The 23,399-nt window shown below is 39.9% G+C and overlaps 1 protein-coding gene across 1 annotated transcript in view; it reads left to right on the top strand.

The window, feature by feature from the left end:
* Window positions 1–23,399, top strand: part of LOC138990490 (metabotropic glycine receptor-like) — a 218,316-nt gene that overhangs the window by 64,425 nt on the left and 130,492 nt on the right. Inside the window, exon 2 of the mRNA XM_070382040.1 lies at window positions 2,085–3,990. Coding sequence (XP_070238141.1) covers window positions 3,089–3,990 — 902 coding nt within the window. The 5' untranslated portion in view covers window positions 2,085–3,088. The remainder of the gene's footprint in view (window positions 1–2,084; window positions 3,991–23,399) is intronic.

Below are 23,399 nucleotides of genomic sequence, written 5' to 3'. Positions count from 1 at the left end.
TATAGGAACATTTAAGATGATATATGTTGATCTTTGACAAGCATTATATTTCTATTGGACAGTGCTATTCTAAACCTAACTAGTTCACCTCTGTTGTTTGGCAATGTAGATGGAAAGTGATCCCCTAAAGGTTATGACAAAATTGCAGGCACCTCTCATAGCTTGCTCCAATCTTGTTAGACATACACTAAGAGAAGGACTAGCACTTCTGGAGAGGGGCTCAGGTGGAATTTTGGTACTCTCTTAATGTCCAAGCATGAGGCTCACATACAACTTATGTTCCAAGACACAGAAACTTTGCTACTTGCCATATATATATTGCTTAAAATAATACTGGGATCAGAACCCAGGTCTTTCAATTACACCGAGTCACTGAATTACTTATAGAGGGACCTATTAATAAAATTATACCTTCCTTTTCAAATGTAATACTAGCAAATTTTAAAGAGCTGTTAATAAATTATATAGGTTTTATAAAAAATCAATTAATGAGGAAATGACACTTCAGTCTTCAAATAGAAAATCATATTGTATATTCTAATAAATTAAACAAACAGAAAATCACATTATTATTGCCATACGCCCTATATCAGAGGATTAAGCTGGATGACCTTTATTTAGCAAAGGAGTATACTTCATATCAAAACAAGTCAGATAGGAACATGAACTCTACTTGTGAATAAACACAAATCTAATAGCCATTCTCTGCAAAGCTATAAAAGCTCTCTTGGAGACCCAACACTGCAGTTTCAAAAACTGGTTGCTATATCTTATTCCAAAAGCCATCACCACTGACACATCAGGCACACATCTCTTCTTAGAGGAGACAGATTTTAAAATAATTAACAGTCTTATGGACTCTGTGGGAGAGGGAGAGGGTGGGAAGATTTGGGAGAATAACATTGAAACATGTAAAATATCATGTAAGAAACGAGTTGCCAGTCCAGGTTCGATACACGATACTGGATGCTTGGGGCTAGTGCACTGGCACGACCCAGAGGGATGGTATGGGGAGGGAGGAGGGAGGAGGGTTCAGGATGGGGAACACATGTATACCTGTGGCGGATTCATTTTGATATTTGGCAAAACTAATACAATTATGTAAAGTTTAAAAAAAAAAAAAAAAGAAAAGAAAATAAAAAATAATAATAATAAAATAAAAATAATTAGCTTCCTCATCATGATCTTATGGTTCATTCACTAGTTTACCAATTAGCACCAGGCATTCTAGGTGGTCAAGATACTACAGTGACCAATGAAGGCAAACTTTTGCTCTTTGGAGCTTAAATTTTCATCCTTCAATATTTTCTCAATAAGGAGAATGAAATGATAAAGCAAGTCTAAGCCATGCTATCTTAGAATGCCATAGGTGGCTTTTTTAAAAGTTGGGAATTGAAATGATTTTGAGACTTTCTATCTTGTGTCTTTCTTGGGAAATTTGAAAATGGAGGTGTATATAGAAGATGGAGGTGCAGAAGACACTACGTATCCAGTACTAAATAGTATTTTTGAATGAAAGTGTCAGAAGACCCGGTTAAAACTTCAAATAAAACAATTGGACTGTGTTAAGGGAATTTCCAATCATTTTTTTTTTTTTTTTTTTGGAGTCCTAGCATAGTTATTCTGCTCTTCTTTCTTTAGCTGGGACATCCCAATCTATGGTGAATCAGATGTCTTAGTTCTTGCCTTCATTAATTTCAGGAACTCCCAGTCAGAATGGCTCTCCTTCCCACTCACCAAAGACTGACTCATCCTCATTCTCTCACAGTCTGCGTCCTGCCCCTATCCTCGCCCTTTGGCACATTCTCTGTTTACATTTCCACAGGTTCCCCTTCATCCCTTTCAAGCAAGCGTTCTTTAGATGGCATTTTTCCCCTTAAAGTTCAGCCAGTAGATGTCTCCATTACTCCCTTACAGCCAAGACCTTGGCAAGTAGGGTTTAATAATTTCTTTAACCGACAACAAGGAGGAGGATTTGATCATTTGCCTAAAATGAGCAGATGCTTGGGAGGACACGTCTTCATCCTACATCCCTCCCTCCGATATATGTCACAAATGAAAACTACTTTTCCTCTCTTTTCCAGGCAAAAGAAAAGACTGATTTAACGAAGCATGCAAGACGCCAACACCCTCCTCCTCAGTACATCCAAGTTTCCTTCTCTCTGAGCCACCCAAGCTCTGCTTCTACCTTTACTCCAGGCCACCCACCCCCAACCCTTCACGCTCTCGAGTCATCAGGGAACTCGAGTGGGTGAAAGGACTGCTGCATCCCGCGCCGCTGCCTCCTCCGTGCCGCCTCGGGTTCAGCACTGGACAGCTCCCGCCCCAGCCGAACAAATGGTACTCGGCTGATTGACAGAGGAGCCGACCAAACAGAGAACAAGACGAATTGAAGCCGCCCTACAAGGGCTGGTTGCGGCCAAGCTGCCTCTTTAAACTGGCTTTCCTCCCGAGAGTAGGGAGAGGCAGGAGTGTGGTTTGTGGCCAAACCTAAAGACTCCAATTAACCAGCTGCCTAACCCTCTTGGCTCCGGAGAGGCAAACATCTTAAAAGAAACCCTCGCTCTCTGGGACTCGCCCCTGCGCTCGCTGTGCCGGTCTGTGCGCGCGCGCTCCGCGTCTCCGGGCGAAGCGAACGAGGAGGAGCCAGAGCCAGGAGGCGGGAACGACCTGCCACGGGTGAGATGATGGAGCAGCGTCTTCGGTGGCCGCGGCGGCAGCAGCAGCAGCTCTTGAACACACCTCAATGAGAGCGGCGGTGGAAGGAAAGACGTAAGCAGGCTAACTATAGCTGCCGGCTGCAAAAGGGATGTAACCTGTTCGGTTCAAGGCTGCGAGGTGCGTAATCCTGAGCCGACCCATTGTGGAGCGGGAGCAGCCGGCGTTGCCACAGGTGATTTGATTTCCTGTGACGGTAGCTTAGTCAGCCGGGCATATTTCGGAACATCCCTATTTTAAAGTCCTTTTGGACTGGATGCCTGCTGGAGAAGGGGGAAGACCCCTAGCAAAAGTCTTACTGCTTACAGACTGACGACTACAATTTAAAAAGTGACTCCTCCCGTTAGCTCCTCTCCGCTCTGCGAGGCAGATGGGAGTCATGGCTTGCCCCTTCCTCTTCTGCCTTCTGCTTGTTCATTTCGGATTGGGAGCTATTGGCGCCAGCCGCGAAGCTCCAAGTCGGCCGGATTCCCCTCGAGAGAGGACCCTGAGGGCGAAGCAACACGCCCAGCAGCCGGCTCGAGCCTCTGCCTCAGACCCCTCTGCTCCCTGGAGCCGCTCCACCGACGGCACCATCTTGGCGCAGAAACTCGCCGAGGAGGTGCCCATGGACGTGGCCTCTTACCTCTACACCGGGGACTCCCACAAGCTGAAGCGAGCCAACTGCTCCAGCCGCTACGAGTTGGCGGGCCTGCCGGGGAAGTCGCCTGCCCTAGCCAGTTCCCATCCCTCATTGCACGGGGCGCTGGACACGCTGACACACGCCACCAACTTCCTCAACATGATGCTGCAGAGCAATAAGTCGCGGGAGCAGAACTTGCAGGACGACTTGGAGTGGTACCAAGCGCTGGTGCGGAGCCTCCTGGAGGGTGAACCCAGCATCTCCCGGGCGGCCATCACCTTCAGCACCGAGTCGCTGTCCGCACCCGCCCCGCAGGTCTTCCTCCAGGCCACGCGTGAGGAGAGTCGCATCCTGCTCCAGGACCTGTCCTCCTCAGCACACCACCTGGCCAACGCCACGCTGGAGACCGAGTGGTTCCACGGCCTCCGGCGCAAGTGGAGGACTCACTTACACCGTCGCGGCTCCAATCAGGGGCCACGGGGCCTGGGCCATAGCTGGCGGCGCAGGGACGGGCTGAGCGGGGACAAGAGCCATGTCAAGTGGTCTCCGCCTTATCTGGAGTGCGAGAATGGCAGTTACAAGCCTGGGTGGTTGGTCACTCTCTCCGCTGCTTTCTACGGGTTGCAGCCTAACCTGGTCCCGGAATTCAGGTAGGGAGGGGTAAAAAGATAAAAGGCAAAACCTTCCTTCCGGTTTCGCGGGTGGCTGTGAGTGTGGAGAAGGAACACTTGGCTGTGACCCTTACGCCTCCCACCCTCAAAGCCCAGACCTGGGCTGAGGGACACCCCACGCAGCCGCAAATGCTTAGGGACAAGAAGCGCCCCGCGTTTGTCAGCTTCAGACGCTCAGCGAAAGCTTTTCTCTCAAATCAGTTTCCCTGCAAGGAGAGATGCCGTTTCTCTCTAACCCTCGGGAGAGTAGGGAGGGGAGTTCCCTGTTAGGGGTGATGCACAGAAACCTGGCGAGCTCAGGGCATGCTAGCCAGGCGCAGACTGGTGAACATCTAATGAGACTAGAGAAGGGAGCAGGAAGAGAGTTCGTTTTTTCCTGCAACTTCGGGATAGCCTCCGCCTGCTTCCTCCTACGTGTGCAGTTTGGGGCGTCAGTCTGTTGTTAGTCAGTTACCAGAGCGCATGATGAAAACAGTCAATCCCGCCGGCAGTTCTGTACCCTCAGCAGTGAGTCAGTTTCAGCAGCATAGCTGTCTCCCAGATCCAGACTTTGCAATTTGCTCTGTGTGCTCCTTCTCATCTCCCTCCTTCCCCGAGTCCTCCCATTTCCTGGTCCGCTCTTCCTCTTTTTAGGCACACCTAAGCGACTTAGCAGCAGCAGCAGCAAGGGTTCTCTGGCTCTTCAGGTGCTCACCCTTTATAAATGAACCTGATTGAATTAGCCTAGGAAGGGAGGGATCAGTTCTCATTGAATTCAGTCAGGGGACTCAGAGGAGACTTAACAATTCTGTAGTTCTGCATTTGTGGGAAAATGAGAATGTGCAAATTAGCAGGGGGTAATTTGTGCCCTGGGATGTGCCTGATCTTTGGGGTGAAGAACTTTTAGAAGTAGCCCTTAAGAGTGAACGTGAGGAACAGAAAGATAGAAACTCCAAAGAGGGTCTAGGAGAGGGCCATAGATTAACTGGGACCCTTTCCCCATTCCCAGTGGGAAGAAGGTTTGGGGGGTAAAGGCTGCTTCTGTACTTTTTGGGAACCTGGGCAAAAGTGAGGCACCTGTATGTGTTTTAATGCCCTGCTGGCACATAAAAGAATGATAACCTGGTGAAAGATACCAGGGGAAGTGCTGGGTGGGTTAATGGGAGGAGTCAGAACACTTATTTGTCTTGGCATTGTCATTTACTGCTGAATGACCTCAAGAAATCTGCTTAATCTCTCTGGCCCTCAGCTACTTATTTATCAAGTAAGGGAGGTAAACTAGCAATAGACAGTCTCTAGGGAGACATCCAGTTATAAAATTCTGTAGCTGTTAATGCTGGCAACACTTGAGATGACATGAATGAAAAATAACCCCCTTTCTCTGACATTGGATGACCACATTAAATGTTTTTTGTGTTTCTCTCTTTCAAGGATCTTATCTTAAACCAGCATAACTCTTTCCTACGTTAAAGATAATCTTATTTCCTCCTAATTTCTGCAGGATCCTATTAGTCAGAGCTGATCCCAGGTTTGAGCATTTGCCATATTGCTTGCTCAGAAGAGGAAAGATCAGCAGATGCCATTCACTGCCAAAAAATTGCTTTCGGCCTTCACATAAGCCTTTTCAGGGAGTCCCAGCTTCCAGGATTGAAAGATCCATCTATGTATCCATGTATCTATATTATCCATCTATCCACCCATCTTACTAATATATACTTTATACTAGGCTCTGTGCTCTGCTTTGCATGTATTATCTTGATTAATCCTCACAACAACCCTAAGAGTTAGGTTTTATTAGTTTCCCAATTTTACAAAAACAGAACCTGAAGCTTCTTTCCCAAGATCATGCAGCAGTTAAATAGCAGCAGAGGCAGGATTTGAGCTCATTTCATACTTTTAATGACTATGCTAAACTCTGTCTCATAAAGGTGTCCTAGGAGTGCTACGTATATTGTAGCTGATGCATAAAAATATATGTATTTTCAAGGATCAGATGTGGGACTGGGGATGAGTCCATTTATTCTTAGAACTGTTTCTCATAAGGCTCAGAAAGCATACATTGTCTAAATGAACTCAGGCCTTTCTGCCAGTCAAGATAAAAGGCTGAGGACACAAGGGGTCTGAGGTCATGAGGGTTCACATGACCCTACCGAGTTTTTGGACTATGTTCAGAAAATAGTTTGTTTCCTCCGGCTGAGTCCCTTTAAGTGCCTTCATAGTCACTGATGGTGTTCTTCAGCCAAGGCACAAAGCCAGGCCATTTAGTGTCCGGCTCTCTACAGAATCTGGCTCCTTCTAGCAGCATGCATGAAGAGCAGAGTAAGTGCTCTCCTTTGAGTACTTTTGCCCCATGTCCTGTGCCACTCAGGTACCATATCGAGGATTCACACAACTTATAGAAACTGGAAGCAATCTTGGAGAGATCAGATGGTCCCTCCTGTTTCATAAAGAAACAGATAAGAAAGGTGAAGTAACTTGTCCAAAAATCACACATCAAGTTTTTAACAACAGCAGAAACAGGGTCTAGGCCTTCTTGCCTCTGGTTCACACTATGCTTGCTATATATGTATATGTATGCCTAACATACAAGCCACTCCAGTGTTCTTGCCTGGAGAATCCCAGGGACGGGGGAGCCTGGTGGGCTGCCATCTATGGGGTCGCACAGAGTCGGACACGACTGAAGTGACTTAGCAGCAGCAGCATGCCTAAAGTATATTGACCTCTCTGGACTTCACACACAACTTATATTGAGGAACATAGTTTATTCTCTGTCACCTTTTAGAACCAGAAATGTAGCCCATATAACACAGCTCTTGATTTAAAAAATGGCAGTATTTCACACATTTCAGAAAATTTCAATGGGCCTTTTCTGTCTCTTCATACTAATAAAAGGCAAAAGTTTTTGATGCTATTGATGTTTTATCATCTAAGATGTGTATTCTAAAATTTTATAAGTGAATAATATTGTACAGGTATGGTAACAGGATAAACACCAAATGAATTTTTGGGAAACCATGACTGGGAGCTCTAATCATTATTTTAAATATATTTTGAACCTATAGAGTGTTATTGGGTTGGCCAAACTGTTGGTTTGGGATTTTCCATACAATGTTAACAAAATTTTTGGCCAGCCAAATATGTGTCAAATGCCTTCTCTATAACAACAACAACAAAAAGATCTACTGATAACGCTTTTCTCATGGAAGAGAAGAGGAGGAGAAACTTTGCAGTTAAGGTTTTCATTTAATTTCAGTTAATATTTCCCCAGGTCTTGCTTTTAAGACTCAAGCATTTAAATTATACATTATTTATAGAGAGTGTAAATCTGAAACATGACATTCAAAAGCACTGTGGAGAACATGGTCAACTATCTTCTTATATCAATGCCTATCACTGTAAAACACCTCTCAGAATAAATTTTATTCCCCTCTGCTTCAGAATGACACAAATTTCTTAAATTTTAAGGTCTAGCATAAGACTCACATGGGAAGAGAAGTTTATTGCTCTTCCTTTTCTCTTACCCCCAAAATGACATTAGTTGCTTTACCTAAATGCGTCCTGAGTCTATCGTTATAGGCTTATAGTATCAACACTTAAGTTCTCATCTTCTATCCCAGCAAAAAAAAAAAAAAAAGAGGAACAACTTAAGATACATCCTAAATTGTATTTATTTATCACATAGGTTTGTGATGTCCTTGTAGAGTTTTCTTTAAAGTTAAGTCCTTTGGTTTTGTGTAGTAATTTTTCTATGTGGAACTTAAAAGTACTATATGGAGTTGGATCCGAAATCTTTGAGATCACAGAAAGATTGCTAAGGATGAATATAAGGTACCTAGTGTTGGCTGAATTTAAATTAAGGTAAAGGAAGCTTTGGGAATTAATTCATACTTGATGAGTTGTAAGGGATTTTAGAATTCATTTGCTTTTTTTCCCCTCTTCTCATTGTACAATGGAGGAAACTGAGACCCAAAGGGCTAAAGGAATTTGTTAAGAGTGGTACAGCTTTTTTAGGGTGAGTTAGAATCACTGGGAACCAATATATCGAGCATCTACTATGGATCAGATGCTTTATAAATATCCTACTGCATTTAATTCTTAATATTCTCAGGTAGGCTTCCCTGATGGCTCAGAGGTAAAGAGTCCACCTACCACTGCAGGAGATGCAGGTTCAATCTTTGGCTCGGGAAGGTCCCCTGGAGAAGGAAATGGTGTTCTTGCCTGGGAAATCCCATGGAGAGAGCCACCCTATTGGGCTACAGTCCATGGAGTTACAAAGAGTTGGACATAACTTAGTGACTAAACAACAATATTCTTGTAGTTACAACTTCAGAAAAGCTGAGCAACTTACCCAAGGCAGCCAGTTAGTAAATTAAAGAGGTTAAATCAAACTTGGATCTATCTAGCTATCAGGCTTGTATTGTCTTTCTACTACCCTAGGCTCTTGATCGCCAATTTTGCTTTCAACTTGCTGTTAAAAACATGATATTGGCTTGAAATAGTTAATATATTTGGTCAAAGACATGATAGACACTTGTTCTTTTTGGCCAATTGTATAATCAAGTGTGTTGCATAGGGAGAAGAGTATTAGACTTGAGGGAGAACTTTGCCTCAAGTCCCAGCTTTGTCTCTGGCTGTATTACCTGTCTGGAAATCAGTTTCTGTACAACTAAATGCGGAAACAGACTTGATGACATCCATATACCTTTGTAACTCCTTGTCCTGTGAATTTTGAAACTACCTATCCAATGGGTAATAAGGAGGCTTTGGAAACAGGGTTCATACACACGAATGCAGTACCCTGTGGAAATGATGACTGATGGGGGAGTAGCATGCAGAAGAAGAGGACACCAAGTGAATGTTAGATCTGAATTTTCCACCATAGTGTGGAAATGCTATTTGAACATTGTTGTCACTGACTCCTGAGGGGTTACTTTACTTTCTCTCCTTCACAAACATATGCCCACACAACTCCATCAGAGATTTTGTTACAGATCTCTGCTTGGAACAAAAGAGGGCAAGAGAAATGACCATTTTGCTCTAGGCCACACATGTCCTGTCTCTCTTGTGGGTCCTGGTAGTGGTGAAAAGGGTTACCTACAGGAACAGCACAGAGCTGTCTACCTCAGTAGTAGATCAAAGAGTTTTTAGATGGACTTCTGTTATTGAGGCTTTTGAGTTTCAATCTTTAAACTGTGAATAGTGAAGTGTATCTCCTTTGGGATTCTGTAAAGACTAAATGAAGAACTGTCATCCCACAGGAGGTTCAGTAAACATTTTGTATCATGGCTTCTGTCTTCCTAAATACTGTCCTCAGCTGAACACTTTCTTATTTTAGGTATATTAAACTCACATGATTTACAGTAATTTATAATCATATAATGGTTTAGTTTCATTCCTAATTATTGTGAAGGCTTGTAATTACAGTGGATCATGGTGGAAATACGGACCTTGGAGACAGGAGATATTGGACCCAGGAAAGGACCACATCCTTGACTATTGTATTACCATGGGCAGCAGTTGTCTTTTCTTTTTTAAATTTTTATTGTAGTTGATTTACAATGTTGTGTTAGTTTCAGGTGTGCAGCAAAGTGAACCAGTTATACATATACATACATCCAGTCTCTCTTCGATTCTTTTCCCATATATACCATTACTGAGTACTGAGTGAGCTCCCTGTGCTATACTGTAGGTCCTTATTAGTTATCAGCAGTTGCCTTTCTAATTGATGATTCTTCTGTAAATTAAATGGGGCTGTACTAGGTGACTTGTTGGGTTCCTTATAATCTAGAGATCTACAACGTTGTATATAAATTAAAGATGTCACTTTAACTCTTGAAGTTTTGATTGTAATACTGAAACCAATTATTGTATGCTCATTTAAATGCAGTACTCTTGCTTGGAAAATCCCATGGATGGAGGAGCCTGGTAGGCTGCAATCCATGGGGTCGCTAAGAGTTGGACAGGACTGAGCAACTTCACTTTCACCTTTCACTTTCATGCATTGGAGAAGGAAATGGCAACCCACTCCAGTGTTCTTGCCTGGATGATCCCAGGGATGGGGGAGCCTGGCCGGCTGCCGTCTATGGGATTGCACAGAGTCGGACATGACTGAAGCGACTTAGCAGCAGCAGCAGCATGTTCAGTGTTTGACTTTATCATGGTGATTTGCTAATAGGATATTTAAAGAAAGCCCTCTCATTGTACACTGAATTAAATATATATGTATGTTAAAGGAAATGAGAATTCCATTCAAAATAAGAATAAATATGATCTGAGTTTCTAGATGTTGAAAGATCCCCTGAAATTTACTTAAAAGTCAACAAGAAGCTGTTGCACAGATTTCTAAACCAAGGGCCTCAGTATACATGGGTAATTTCTCTCCAAGTAATCAATGTTGAGGCATCCTAAAGCTCCTTACTTACTTTTAAAAACAACCTGTCTTTGATTTTCCCTTTGTAGTTGGTGTTAAAACTTCAAAGAAGGCTATTTAGTGTCGTTCAGCATTATTGTGCCACTTTTTAGCATACACATTTGGAAGCAGAAATGGGATTTCCAAGACTTGAATAAATGACAAGAGTTTAGGCCTACCTTCTGGGGAGAGAACTAATGCTCTCACAAGACTGATTTTACAGCCTCAAATGCTAGATAGGTAAAATTTTACTTTCAACTTCATGAAAGCATCAGTTTGTTGATCACCATTCAGGGTTTTAAGGCTACCCTTTTCTAACACTCACTGTTTTATGATTATACTGTAATACCCTGGGATGTAAAAAAGTATATTGTTGGTGTTATTTTGTACTTGGTTGGTACAGAAGCATTAGGGCTTTGTTTGTTTTCTCTCTTCAGTTCTGGATTGATGTTCAGCGTTATTTAAACACAATTACTAAAATCAGTTCAGTTCAGTACAGTTGCTCAGTTGTGTCTGACTCTTTGCGACCCCATGGACTGCAGCACGCCAGGCTTCTCTGTCCATCACCAACTCCCAGAGCTTGCTCAAACTCATGTCCATAGTGTCGGTGATGCCATCCAACCATCTCATCCTCTGTCGTCCCCTACTCCTCCCGCCTTCAATCTTTCCCAGCACCAGGGCCGTTTCCAATGAGTCAGTTCTTCGCATCAGGTAGTATTGGAGAAACTCCAAAGTACTGGAGTTTCTGCTTCAGCATCAGTCCTTCTAATGAATATTCAGGACTGATTTCCTTTAGGATTGACTGGTTGGATCTCCTTGCAGACCAAGGGACTCCCAAGAGTCTTCTTCAACATCACAGTTCAAAAGCATCAATTCTTCTGCGCTCAGCTTTCTTTATAGTCCAACTCTCACATCCATACGTGACTACTGGAAAAACCATAGCTTTGACTAGATGAACCTTTGTTGGCAAAGTGATGTCTCTGTTTTTTAATATGCTGTCTAGGTTGGTCACAGCTTTTCTTCCAAGGAGCAAGCGTCTTTTAATTTCATGGCTGTAGTCATCATCTGCAGTGATTTTGGAGCCCCCCAAAACAAAGTCTTTCACTGTTTCCATTGTTTCCCCATTCATCTACTATGAAGTGATGGGACCAGATGCCATGATCTTAGTTTTCTGAATGTTGAGTTTTAAGCCAACTTTTTCACTCTCCTCTTTCACTTTCATCAAGAGGCTCTTTAGTTCTTCGCTTTCTGCCGTAAGGGTGGTGTCATCTACGTATCTGAATTTATTAATATTTCTCATGACAATCTTGATTCCAGCTTGTGCTTCATCCAGCCTGGCATTTTACATGATGTACTCTGCATATAAGTTAAATAAGCAAGGTGACAATATACAGCCTTGATGTACTCCTTTCCTGATTTGGAACCAGTCTGTTGTTCCATGTCCAGTTCTAACTGTTGCTTCTTGATTGGCATACAGATTTCTCAGATGGCAGGTCAGGTGACCTGGTATTCCCATCTCTTAAAGAATTTTCCACAATTTGTTGTGATCCACACAGTCAAAGGCTTTGGTGTAGTCCATAAAGCAAAAGTAGATGTTTTTCTGGAACTCTCTTGCTTTTTCAATGATCCAGGAGATGTTGGAAATTTGATCTCTGGTTCCTCTGCCTTTTCTAAATCCAGCTTGAACATCTGGAAGTTCATGGATCACGTACTGTTGAAGCCTGGCTTGGAGAATTTTGAGCATTACTTTGCTAGTGTGTGAGATGAGTGCAATTGTGTGGTAGTTTGAACATTGTTTGGCATTGCCTTTTTTTGAGATTGGAATGAAAACTGACCTTTTCCAGTCCTGTGGCCACTGCTGAGTTTTCCAGATTTGCTGACATACTGAGTTCAGCACTTTCACAGCATCATCTTTTAGGATTTTAAATAGCTCAACTGGAATTCCATTACCTCCACTAGCTTTGTTTGTAGTGATGCTTCCTAAGGCCCATATGACTTTGCATTCCAGGATGTATGGCTCTAGGTGAGCCAGACACCCAGATCACACAATCATGGGTCATGAAGATCTTTTTTGTATAGTTCTTCTGTGTATTCTTGCCATCTCATCATAACATCTTCTGCTTCTGTTAGGTCCATACCATTTCTGTCCTTTATTGTGCTCATCTTTGTATGAAGTGTTCCCTTTGTATCTCTAATTTTCTGGAAGAGGGCTCTAGTCTTTCCCATTCTATTGTTTTCCTCTATTTCTTTGCACTGATCACTGACAAAGGTTTTCTTATCTCTCCTTGTGTTCTTTGGAACTCTGCATTCAAAGAGGTATATCTTTCCTTTTCTCCTTTGCCTTTTGCTTCTCTCCTTTTCTCAGCTATATGTAAAGCCTCGTCAAACAACCATTTTGCCTTTTTGTATTTCTTTTTCTTGGGGATGGTCTTGATCACTGCCACCCGTATGATGTCATGAACCTCCATCCATAGTTCTTCAGGCACTCTATCAGATCTAATCCCTTGAATCTATTTGTCGCTTCCACTGTATAATTGTTAGGGATTTGATTTAGGTCATACCTGAATGGTCTAGTGGTTTTCCCTACTTTCTTCATTTTAAGTCTGAATTTGGCAATAAGGAGTTCATGATCTGAGCCACAGTCAGCTCCTGGTCTTGTTTTTTCTGACTGTATAGTGCTTCTCCATCTTTGGCTGCAAAGAATGTAATCAATCTGATTTCAGTATTGACCATCTGGTGATGTCCCTGTGTAGAGTCTTCTCTTGTGCTTTAGGAAAAGGGTGTTTGCTATGACCAGTGCACTGTCTTGTCAAAACTGTTAGCCTTTGACCTGCTTTGTTTTGTACTCCAAGGCCAAATTTGCCTGTTACTCCAGGTATGTCTTGTCTTCCTTCCTACTTTTGCATTCCAGTCCCTTATAATGAAGAGAGCATCTTTTGGGTGTTAGTTCTAGAAGGTCTTGTAGGTCTTCATAGAATTATTCAACTTCAGCTTCTTCAGCATTACTGATCAGGACATAGACTTGGATTACTGTGATATTGAATGGTTTGCCTTGGAAATGAACAGAGATCATTCTGTTGTTTTTGAGATTGCATCCAAGTACTGCATTTCGGATTCTTTTGTTAATTATGATAGCTATTCCACTTCTTCTAAGGGATTCTTGCCCACAGTAGTAGAAATAATGGTCATCTGAGTTAAATTCACCTATTGTAGTCCATTTTAGTTCACTGATTCCTAAAATATCGATGTTCACTCTTGCTATCTCCTGTTTGACCACTTCCAATTTGCCTTGATTCATGGACCTAACATTCCAGGTTCTTATGCAATATTGCTCTTTACAGCATTGGACTTTACTTCCATCACCTGTCACATCCACAACTGGATGTTGGTTTTACTTTGGCTCTGTCTCTTCATTCTTTCTGGAGTTATTTCTCCACTGATCTCCAGTAGCATATTGGGTACCTACTGACCTGGGGAGTTCATCTTTCAGTGTCATACTTTTTTGCCTTTTTATACTGTTCATGGGGTTCTCAAGGCAAGATTACTGAAGTGGTTTGCCATTCCCTTCTCCAGTGGACCACATTTTGTCAGAACTCTGCGCCATGACCCATCCATCTTCGGCGGCCCTACACGGCATGGCTCATAGTTTCACTGAGCTAGACAAGGCTATGGTCCTATTCCTCTGCCATCTTAAGTAATCGCAATTACTAAAATAATACATTGGAATTTTGGTAGCTTTGGCAGCTTGATGGCCACTACATGCAAACAGGCAGTTCACTGGTCTTGGGGCTATTCTTGGGAGACTGTGCAGCTAATAGCATCATTAGGCCCTTGCCCAGCATGGCTATGGCATATACATTGGCTTGTTTTGCTGGTCTTTTAGCCTTAAATCTTATTTTTCAGCTTTTAGCAAGAATCCTTTTCTAGGTATAATTTCTACTTTGACTGGGCAGTTACTCATCTGGTCAGTCTTTCTTCCTAACACTTGACCTATGAAAAGATTTAGGTGGATAGGCTGTTCTATAAAATACTTCTTAGTTTAGGGAAAATTAATGTCCTTGACCAAAAGTCTTTCTCAGGTACCCCCTTGCCCAGCTCATCCCATTTTCTACAACACTAAACTTAATATAGGAACCATGACTGACCAAAGGATGTTACATTGCCTCCAAGCAATCACAGGGTTCATTTAGTTTTATCACCTTCATTATAGGTAGAATAACAGAGATTAGCTTAAATGTGATCTGACCCCAAGATAATTTTTTCCCCAAATCCCTATTTCCTTTTAATTAAAGAAGGCAGTCTCTATTACAGTTAACTGATACTTATAATTAACTGACATCCAGTTAACTTTTATTGTAAAATCTGTTATAACTTTACCCCATTTATATCTAGAAATCTTGTTCAATTGGCAAAGTTCCCAGTTTGCTTATAACCTAAAAGGGAACTTAGAATTATGTAAGATTTTAGTTTACTTTCTTGCCCTAGTTTTCTCAACATTTATGTGTTTTATTCATTGTGTATATGCCTTATTGCATTATTGTGGAAAGTTTCTTAAGCTAACACAACACATGGCTTTTCTCTCAGAAAGAGGAAAAGGTACTGTAACATAATGTATTTTCGTCAAGTCTAAGATGTACCTTTTCTACATTCTGATGTCACTCAAATTGAGATCTGTCTTATGATTGAGGGCATGGGCATGTCATTTTCCATTGACAGAAACTTTCTTTTAGTGGGGTACAGAATGTAATAATGCATCTTATGATTAATGGCATCTTATATTTGATGAACTGGGATAATAGAAAATGGGAAATTAAACTCCATGGTCTCTCCAACTACAAAGTTCTATTATCATCTATAAGTTATCAAGATGCAGCAAAATATGGCATGAAGAAACAAAAAAACCCTAAACCTTACTTCTGCATATCAATTAGATTGCTATTTGTCTTCATAATAATTTTGTTAAACAAGACAAGCTATACTAAAACATGTGGTATATGTGAAATATACAAAACAAGGGGCCAGAAGCTGCAGAAACTTTTATTTTCAGAATAGGTATGGTAAGGATTATCAAAATCTTTCCCCCACCATCTGGCAAAGTATTTCACTCATACTGTGGGGAAATGCCTAGTACGGCAAGAATAAAAAGCCACTTATAAACTGAGAATAGATCTGTCTATTCTAAAGTGCTTAGAGGTTTCAAGGTGGAAAGAAAAACTTTGTGGTGTAGCCATATAACCAGTTTGGTTAAAGAGATTTAAATGGAATTATGGAGGTGTGTGTTTTTTCTCTTCCTGCTTTTATCAGTTGCATAAAATGGAATGAAGAATTTGGCTTTCCCCTTCTTTGAAGCATTAGACCACTCTGTAGACCAGGGTTTCTCAGCCTCAGAACTATTGACACCTGGGGCCAGATAATCATTCATTGTAGGGGCTATCTGGTTCAGCAGTATCCCGACTCTACCCACAAGATGCCAGTAGCAACCTCCCTGCCCAGTGTGACAATCAAAAATGTCTACTAACATTGCCAAGTATTACGTTAAGGGGTAAAAATGCCTCTGGCTGAAAGTTGCTGGTGTAGAGAGAATACATAAAAAATGCTATTTTGTGGCTATCCTTATTTCAGGAGTTCTATATGTATTTGTGTGTGTCTGTGCATGTATGAGTTTGTCAGATCACATTTCTATTTGTTTGGAACATAAGATCATTGCATATATAGAAAATGGTATGACTAAGAAATAGAAAATTTTGATGAATCAATGGAATATTAATTTATATTTAAATGTCATTAAGGCTCAAAAAGAACATCTGGCCAAATTATCTGCAGATTTTGTTTCTAAACATGGTTTTGCTACTTATATAGTTAAATGACTTATGTTTGAGATTTCTCATTAAAGGATGCATTTTGAAAAGAAAATATGTGTGTGTGTGTATGTGTATGAATCTGGGGGGACCAAGAGAAGAGAGACAGAAAAAGTAGGGGATGGAGAGGAGTGGGGACATGGAACAAATGGGGATGAAAGAAATGATGAAAAACAATTAACAATCTATTATGGTGTGGAACAGTGTTTTACTTTATCATGAAGCTCTGTTTATGACGGAGCACTTTCACAGTTCTGATAAAACTGAATTATTCTTTTCTAGAAAGTAGTGAGAAATCAAATGCCAGAAGATTTAATCATTATAAAGAAAGGTTGATTGTGATTGCATTTTAGAGCTTTATCTCAAGAAGTCAAAGCTATAATCGGGCTGATGCAGAGCTTATCCCATTAAAGGAATATTAATAGCTTACAATATATATATTTTAAATGCTCTGTTTTTTCTTTTTTAATGATTTTTTTGTTTGGTTTTTGGCTGCATTGCATGGTTGGCAGAATCTTAGTGCTCTGATCAGGGAGTGAACCCAGGCACTCTTCAGTGGAAGCCTGGAGCCCTAAAACTGGATCACCAAGGAATTCCCTAAAATGCTCTTTTCTGCTTTAACTTTATTGATTCAACTAGAGTTGAATTTGAAATTTTTATAAATGAAATTTCCTAGAATAATAAGTGACATATAGACATTATATAAGATGGTAACATGTTTAAAGATGCAGTTTTTAACATTATTAATGTCTAGACCTGATGCTGGGAAACACTGAGGGCAGGAGAAAGGGTGACAGAAGATGAAGTGTGGATGACATCACATCCATGATTCAAAGGACATGTGTTTGAGCAAACTCTGAGAGATAGTGAAGGACAGGGAAGTCTGACCTGCTGCAGTCCATGGGGTCACAAAGAATTGGATACAACTTAGCGACTGAAAACCACCACCACCTAGAATCTTATCAAAAGAGACCTTAAAAAATAACAATGACCACATGATAGAAAATAATGTTTAGGCTTCACTGTGCAAAGTACTGTAGCACAAACTGATGCATGACTACTTCCTCCTGTGCTATCAATAAACATGTAATACATGTGAGCTGCAGTGGCAAGGAATGAGCAGATGGCAGCTGTATATCATGCTGATTACAGAGAAATGACAATGAATGATGTGAATGTAAAGAGATGAGTCCAAGGCTCATGAAAAGAAAGATGAACATTATTATTTTTTTGGATAAGGCAAACTTTTGAGAAAGCTGTTTCAGGTACTGACTTAATTAGTTTTGTGGGAAGGCTCTCATAATACAGCCCTCTGAAAATTATTTAGAAATCTGTCTTTCCACTTTTTTGAGAAAGAGGCAAATAACAACTGGAGCATTCTTTAAAGGAACGATGTTTTAGTAAATATCTTGGGAAAGCTCCTTTTTGAATAATTAGACTTGTAGAAGTAAAAAGGATTTTGTTGTTTAGTTGCTAAGTCGTGTCTAACTCTTTTGCGAGCCTATGGACTGGAGCCCACCAGCTCTTCTGTCCATGGGATTTCCCAGGCAAGAATACCGGAGTGGGTTGCCATTCCCTTCTCCAAGGTATCTTCCTTGGAGACACAGGGATGGAACCTGTGTCTCCTGCATTGAAGGCAGATTCTTTACCACTGAGCCATCTGAAAAGTCCCCAAAAGGATTTTAGAGATCACGTAATCTGACTTATTTTTACTTTTACACATGAGGATACTGAAATCAAAGAAAGTGGTGACAATCACTTGTGTTAGCAGTGGCTGCAGTGAACTTGTAGTTTAGTTAAAAGGCACAGACAAAAAGATCCTGAGTCCTCAAGTAAATGCTAACTTCCATCCATTATTCACTGATTCCAAACTTGGCTGGGTATCGTGATCACTTAAAAAGCCTGATAATACCTTCCCAGGCCCTCCCCAAATCCTGTGCAGGAGATAAATCTATATCAAAAACAAAATCTTCATAATTCAGAATCAGATGGTACTTAAACACAAACTTGGGAAAATGTAAACAGAATTTGATAAGGTTGAAGCATGTAATTCCTTTTATAAGATTTTAAGAATAAGAACTGAAAGTTGTAAATGCTTAGCAACTTTAGTTTTAGTGATTCACAAAACCTGGCTGCTGGCTATGCTGGGTACCTGAAGCTTTCCAATATTGTGAATGACCCTCCTGGCAGGGGTAGGATGACTAGCAGGTCATGAAGGCAGGGAGATCATAGGTACTGAGCACTAGGCTGTATCCTGGTTCTCTGTCACTTTATTGTGAGTTATTCTTTGTTTTCTCACCTTTAAAACAGGGACTATCATGAGAGCAGCTGCCTCTTGTAATTGGTTTCTTTATGTCAACTTTCTATTTCCTCAAACAGTTCTACTAGTCTTTCAAATGTAAGGACCATAATTCATAACTTCCCATATTCACTACCATTTGAAAGTGCCTTGCATATTTCAGGAAGTATGGAATAGCTGGGCTTTCCAACTTCTCTGATAGGATTTCAACCAAAGAATAAGCTATCTATAGTTGTTCCATTCTTGGCTGTGAATGAATAAACTGAAATAATTGACCAGTAATGGAGGCTGAAGAATGAAAATCTAGAACTTCTTGTAAAAACCAGCTGAGTGCTTTTCTTGTTCCCTGGCTTAAAATTGTACAGTGAGACCCTCTCTAAACACAGACAGCAGAAGAACTCAGGGGCAAAGCTTTTTTTTTTTTTTTCCTTCACCAGCATGCCTGGGAAGACATCCTGTGGGTCCTCGCCTCTCTCAAGCTTGTGGCTGGCAGGTCTTGTCATTTGTTGTTTCCTGACTTACTTTGTTATCTTTTATTTTTGTTATTGTGTTTAGTCCCTAAGTTGTGTCCAACTCCTTGTGACCCCATGGACTGCAGCATGTCAGGCTCTTCTGTCCTTCATTATCTCCTGGAGTTTGCTCGGATTCATGTACACTGAGTTGGTGTTGCTATCCAACCATTTCACCCTCTGCCGCCGCCTTCTCCTTTTGCCTTCAATCTTTTCCAGCATCAGGGTCTTTCCCAGTGAGCTGGCTCTTTGCATCAGGTGGCCAAAGTAATGGAGCTTACCATCCACAGTGACTTTGGAGCCCAGGAAAATAAAATTTGTCACTTCTTCCACTTTTCCCCTTCTATTTGCCATGAAGTGATGGGACCAGATGCCATGACCTTCATTTTTTTTAATGTTGAGTTTTTAAGCCAGTTTTTTCACTCTTCTTTCACCATCATCAAGAGGCTCTTTAGTTCCTCTGCACTTTCTGCCATTTGAGTGGTATCATTTGTATATCTGAGGTTGTTGATACTTCTCCTGGCAATCTTGATTCCAGCTTGTGATTCATCAAGCCTGGCATTTCACATGATGCACTCTGCATATAAGTTAAAAAAGCAGGGTGACAATATTGTCTTATATGTCAGTATTGCCTTTCATGGTGAAGGTTAAGATGTCAGGTCAGGGGCTGCCTCAGAAACTGCCAGGGAGAGGCACAACATACAGAAGTAGGATTGGAAAAGCCAGAGGAGACAGCATAAACATTTGGACACAAATTTGAAGGCGGAAGACTTTGCATCATAGGAAAGGACGTACAGGTAGAAGTGCATCTCTAATGAAGAGCACTATCAGTGGAAAACTGGGATTATGGATTTTGGGAAATAAAATCATCATTAGCTTTTCTGATATGACAAATGTGGGATTCAGCTTCTTTGTATTGCATTTTCTTCTTACTGTACTCTATTGTTTTATTAATTATATTTAAAAGTTTTCTCTTGGTTATTTTGATTTTTCTATCCATAAATGTAAAATAGTATTTTCTATTTTTTTTACCCTCTTGATCCTATTGCAACATTTTTGGATAATTCAAGATGATTACATTTTCAGTCTGTCACAGCAGTAAAAACAAACAAAAAAACAAAACATGCTTTGTCCATTAACTGCTTCTAAGAGTTGAAATGTGAATATACGAATCTATGCCATTTTTAGAATGTTCCAATTTCAAGGACCAATGGATTCTTTCTCCCTTTTTTAGATCAGTTGTGCAAAATCATGTTATCTTTAGTTTGGGCACATATGCATGGAAACTTTTCACCTATTTTCTTTCCATGCAGCTGCCAATGCTCTCCTTTTCATGTTAAAGAAACAAAAAGGAGTCCTATGCTTTCTTACTTCCAAGATCATCCAACTTCTTAATCAATCGTTGTTTGTTAAAGAAAATTTACATTGCTTTTGTTACAATGTTGAAGTCCCATAATTTGTACCAATAGGCCTTCTACAGAATAACTATCATGGAAATATTTTCAAATTATTGAAATTTTGGATTCAACTATGTGTTGGATGCTAGTCTTAGTTCAAGAATTCTTTTCTTCCCACCCCTTAATGCCCAATTTCAAATACTTTTTCAGAAAGAATCTGTGTAAGATAAAATTTCTAAGTCTTTCCATGTCTGAAAGTGTCTTTGTCTTCACGCATGATTGATAGTCTGAATACAGAATTATAGGTTCAAAGTCATTTTGCTCTCAGAATTTTAAAGATATGGTTATATATTTTTAGCATTCGTTGTTGCTGGTGAAAAACTTGATGTTAACCTGATTTATTATATCTTTGTAAGTAATCTTTTTTTCTCTTCATGGAAACTTTTAAGATCTTCTCTTTTTCCTTGGGGTTCTGAATATTCATGATGATGTATTTAGATGTGATTCTTTTTATTCATCAACCTCACCATTTAGTTGGCCCTTCTAGACTTTTCCACTCAGTAATTTTCTTTTATAATGGCTTAAAACTACTTTTTGCTATCCATTTTCTCTTTCTGGAACTTCTATAGTAAGGTATTAATCTTTCTTTTACTTTCACTTTCATTCACCTTTCTGGATTGAGCCCTATATTTCTTTACTTTTCTCTCATCTTCCATCTCTTTTTAACTTTACATTCTAGAGTATTTTTTTTTAACCTTTTGGAAAAATTAGTTTTAATTTGGCAGTCTCTTACTTTCCATGAACTCTTTCTTGCTCTGATTGTTTATTTTTTCATAATTGTATGTTTATTTTCTTAACTCTCTTTGAGACTATTAATTAAAATATCTATTGATTATATTCTGTTCTATGAACTATTGCTATTTGTTATAGGTTCAGTTATTTTGTTTGTTCATACCAATTCTTTTCCTTTATACTACCAATCCATCTCAAATATGATCCTTGTCAGTCATAGTTTTATGACCAAGGGACTAGGTTAACATACATAGGTAGATAGCATGGATTCCTGTGGCAGGTGTATAGGCTGAGTTCCTCAGTATACCTCCCCTTGACTGTCAGTCTTTCAGCATTTACTTTTGGATGCCTGAGAAGGAAGTGCATAGTCTCTGGGTCACTGCAGATCTTTACTCTCAGAGAACTGATAACCACTTAGAAGTTTTAGTTCTTTCTAGACATTTCTTTCAAGCTCTTTATAGAACAGATCTTTGTTTTTGGCTTGAGAATAAGTGCCATTACCGCACACAAGGAGAGGATGTGCCAACTTGAAATCCTTTATTACCTTGATATCTGCTTCATTTTCTACTTTCACTCTTGAAACCTATTGACTTTGAGCTTAAAACCTTTCTGGAAATTCTGCTTAAACAGCAGTTTCCGTTTCTGTTCCAGCCTTCTCCTGAGCATGTCCTGGGCTTGGCTGCCAACACTCCAGCTGATCATCAGTAGGATTCCAGAGAATTATGTCAAATCTTTGGTCTACTACTTCTTCTCATTCCATCTTGTATTTATGTACTGCCATTACAGTTGGATGTGGAGGGATGAGGTAGAGAAACATGCTCAATTCACCAACTTGAATAAGAACTCCAACTTAGGTCTTCTGATTGGTTTTATTCCCTTTATACCTAAAGATATGGACATCATATTCAGTTCTTTTGCTTATTTGGTTTGTGTCTTAGGTATACTATTTCACCTCTTTGTGTCCCAAATTTCTCAACCATTATTTAGGGAGAATGATAATGACCATATATAGTTGTAATATAAATTAGAGAGAATAGTATCAGTCATATAACAAGTTCAATGAGGATGTTTTAAGTGTGTATAGATAATATCTAATGCACAATAAGCACCCAATAAATAATAACTAAAAACACATGACTCAAAGCATACAAGTAAGCCCTATATTTAGTTCATAGTTGGCTATCTAACCACCAAAGTACTTTATTTAAATTCCAATGGGAATATTTTAAATGTACTTTATAGACTTACTTAGTTATTATTTCTAAATCAAAAGAATTGGCACATGCTATCTTTCTCTGAAAACTTACTACGAATGGCTGGCTTGTACCTTTTGTATAACATTATAAAATATTTTTATAAAATAGTAGGATCTTGAAAAAAGTCATTTAGAATAAAAAACTCCACATTATCAGATGGAAAATTTGACTTGAAGAGCTATGAGTAAGAACCAACAGAAAAAAGTTGGTAAGAAAATATGAGTAAGAACCAACAGAAAAAAGAAATTTAATGACCTAAAAAATTACTAACAAAAAAGAACATTTTCACTTAGATAGTGTAGCCAAGCACTAACATAAATGACTTGTTTAATGAAGTCCCCAGGAAACTCAAGGTATAACATTGTTATTATATATTTTAAGATGGACTAGTGTTCACATTAGATATTTTTCTCTGACAGAATACACTTTGTTCTTAATTTTTCTTCCCTGGCAATTAAAAAAAGTATCTTTGGACATATTATATAACTTTTATGAACTCTATTTTCCTCATCTATAAATGAATAAAAATATTTGCTCTTTTATAGAATAGTTATTTGAATAAAATGGGTCAATACAGGTGATCTCTTTGTACTGGTTTTCTTGACAAGGGAGTTTCCACCCCATTTAGAAATGGTCATATTCAAAGAGGTCATATAAAGAAGACTCGATGTGTTTGAAAAATAAACTGTCCTCTTGTCATTTAAAATTGAAACAGAATGTATCTCAAAATTATTCCAGTAAAGGAAAACTGTAAAATAAGACATTAGTCAGCTACTTTTGGGAAAGCAGCAAACTCAAAATATATTTTTCAGGAGGACAATCATCTATTATCAAACTCTTAAACCCTAGTACTTTTAGGATGTGTGCTGGACTTAACTTTGAAAAAGGA

Source organism: Bos mutus, chromosome 13 (assembly GCF_027580195.1).
Source record: "Bos mutus isolate GX-2022 chromosome 13, NWIPB_WYAK_1.1, whole genome shotgun sequence".
NCBI lineage: Eukaryota > Metazoa > Chordata > Mammalia > Artiodactyla > Bovidae > Bos > Bos mutus.
Note: the sequence above shows the minus strand (reverse complement) of the source record. Positions and strands in the feature narration are given on the sequence as shown.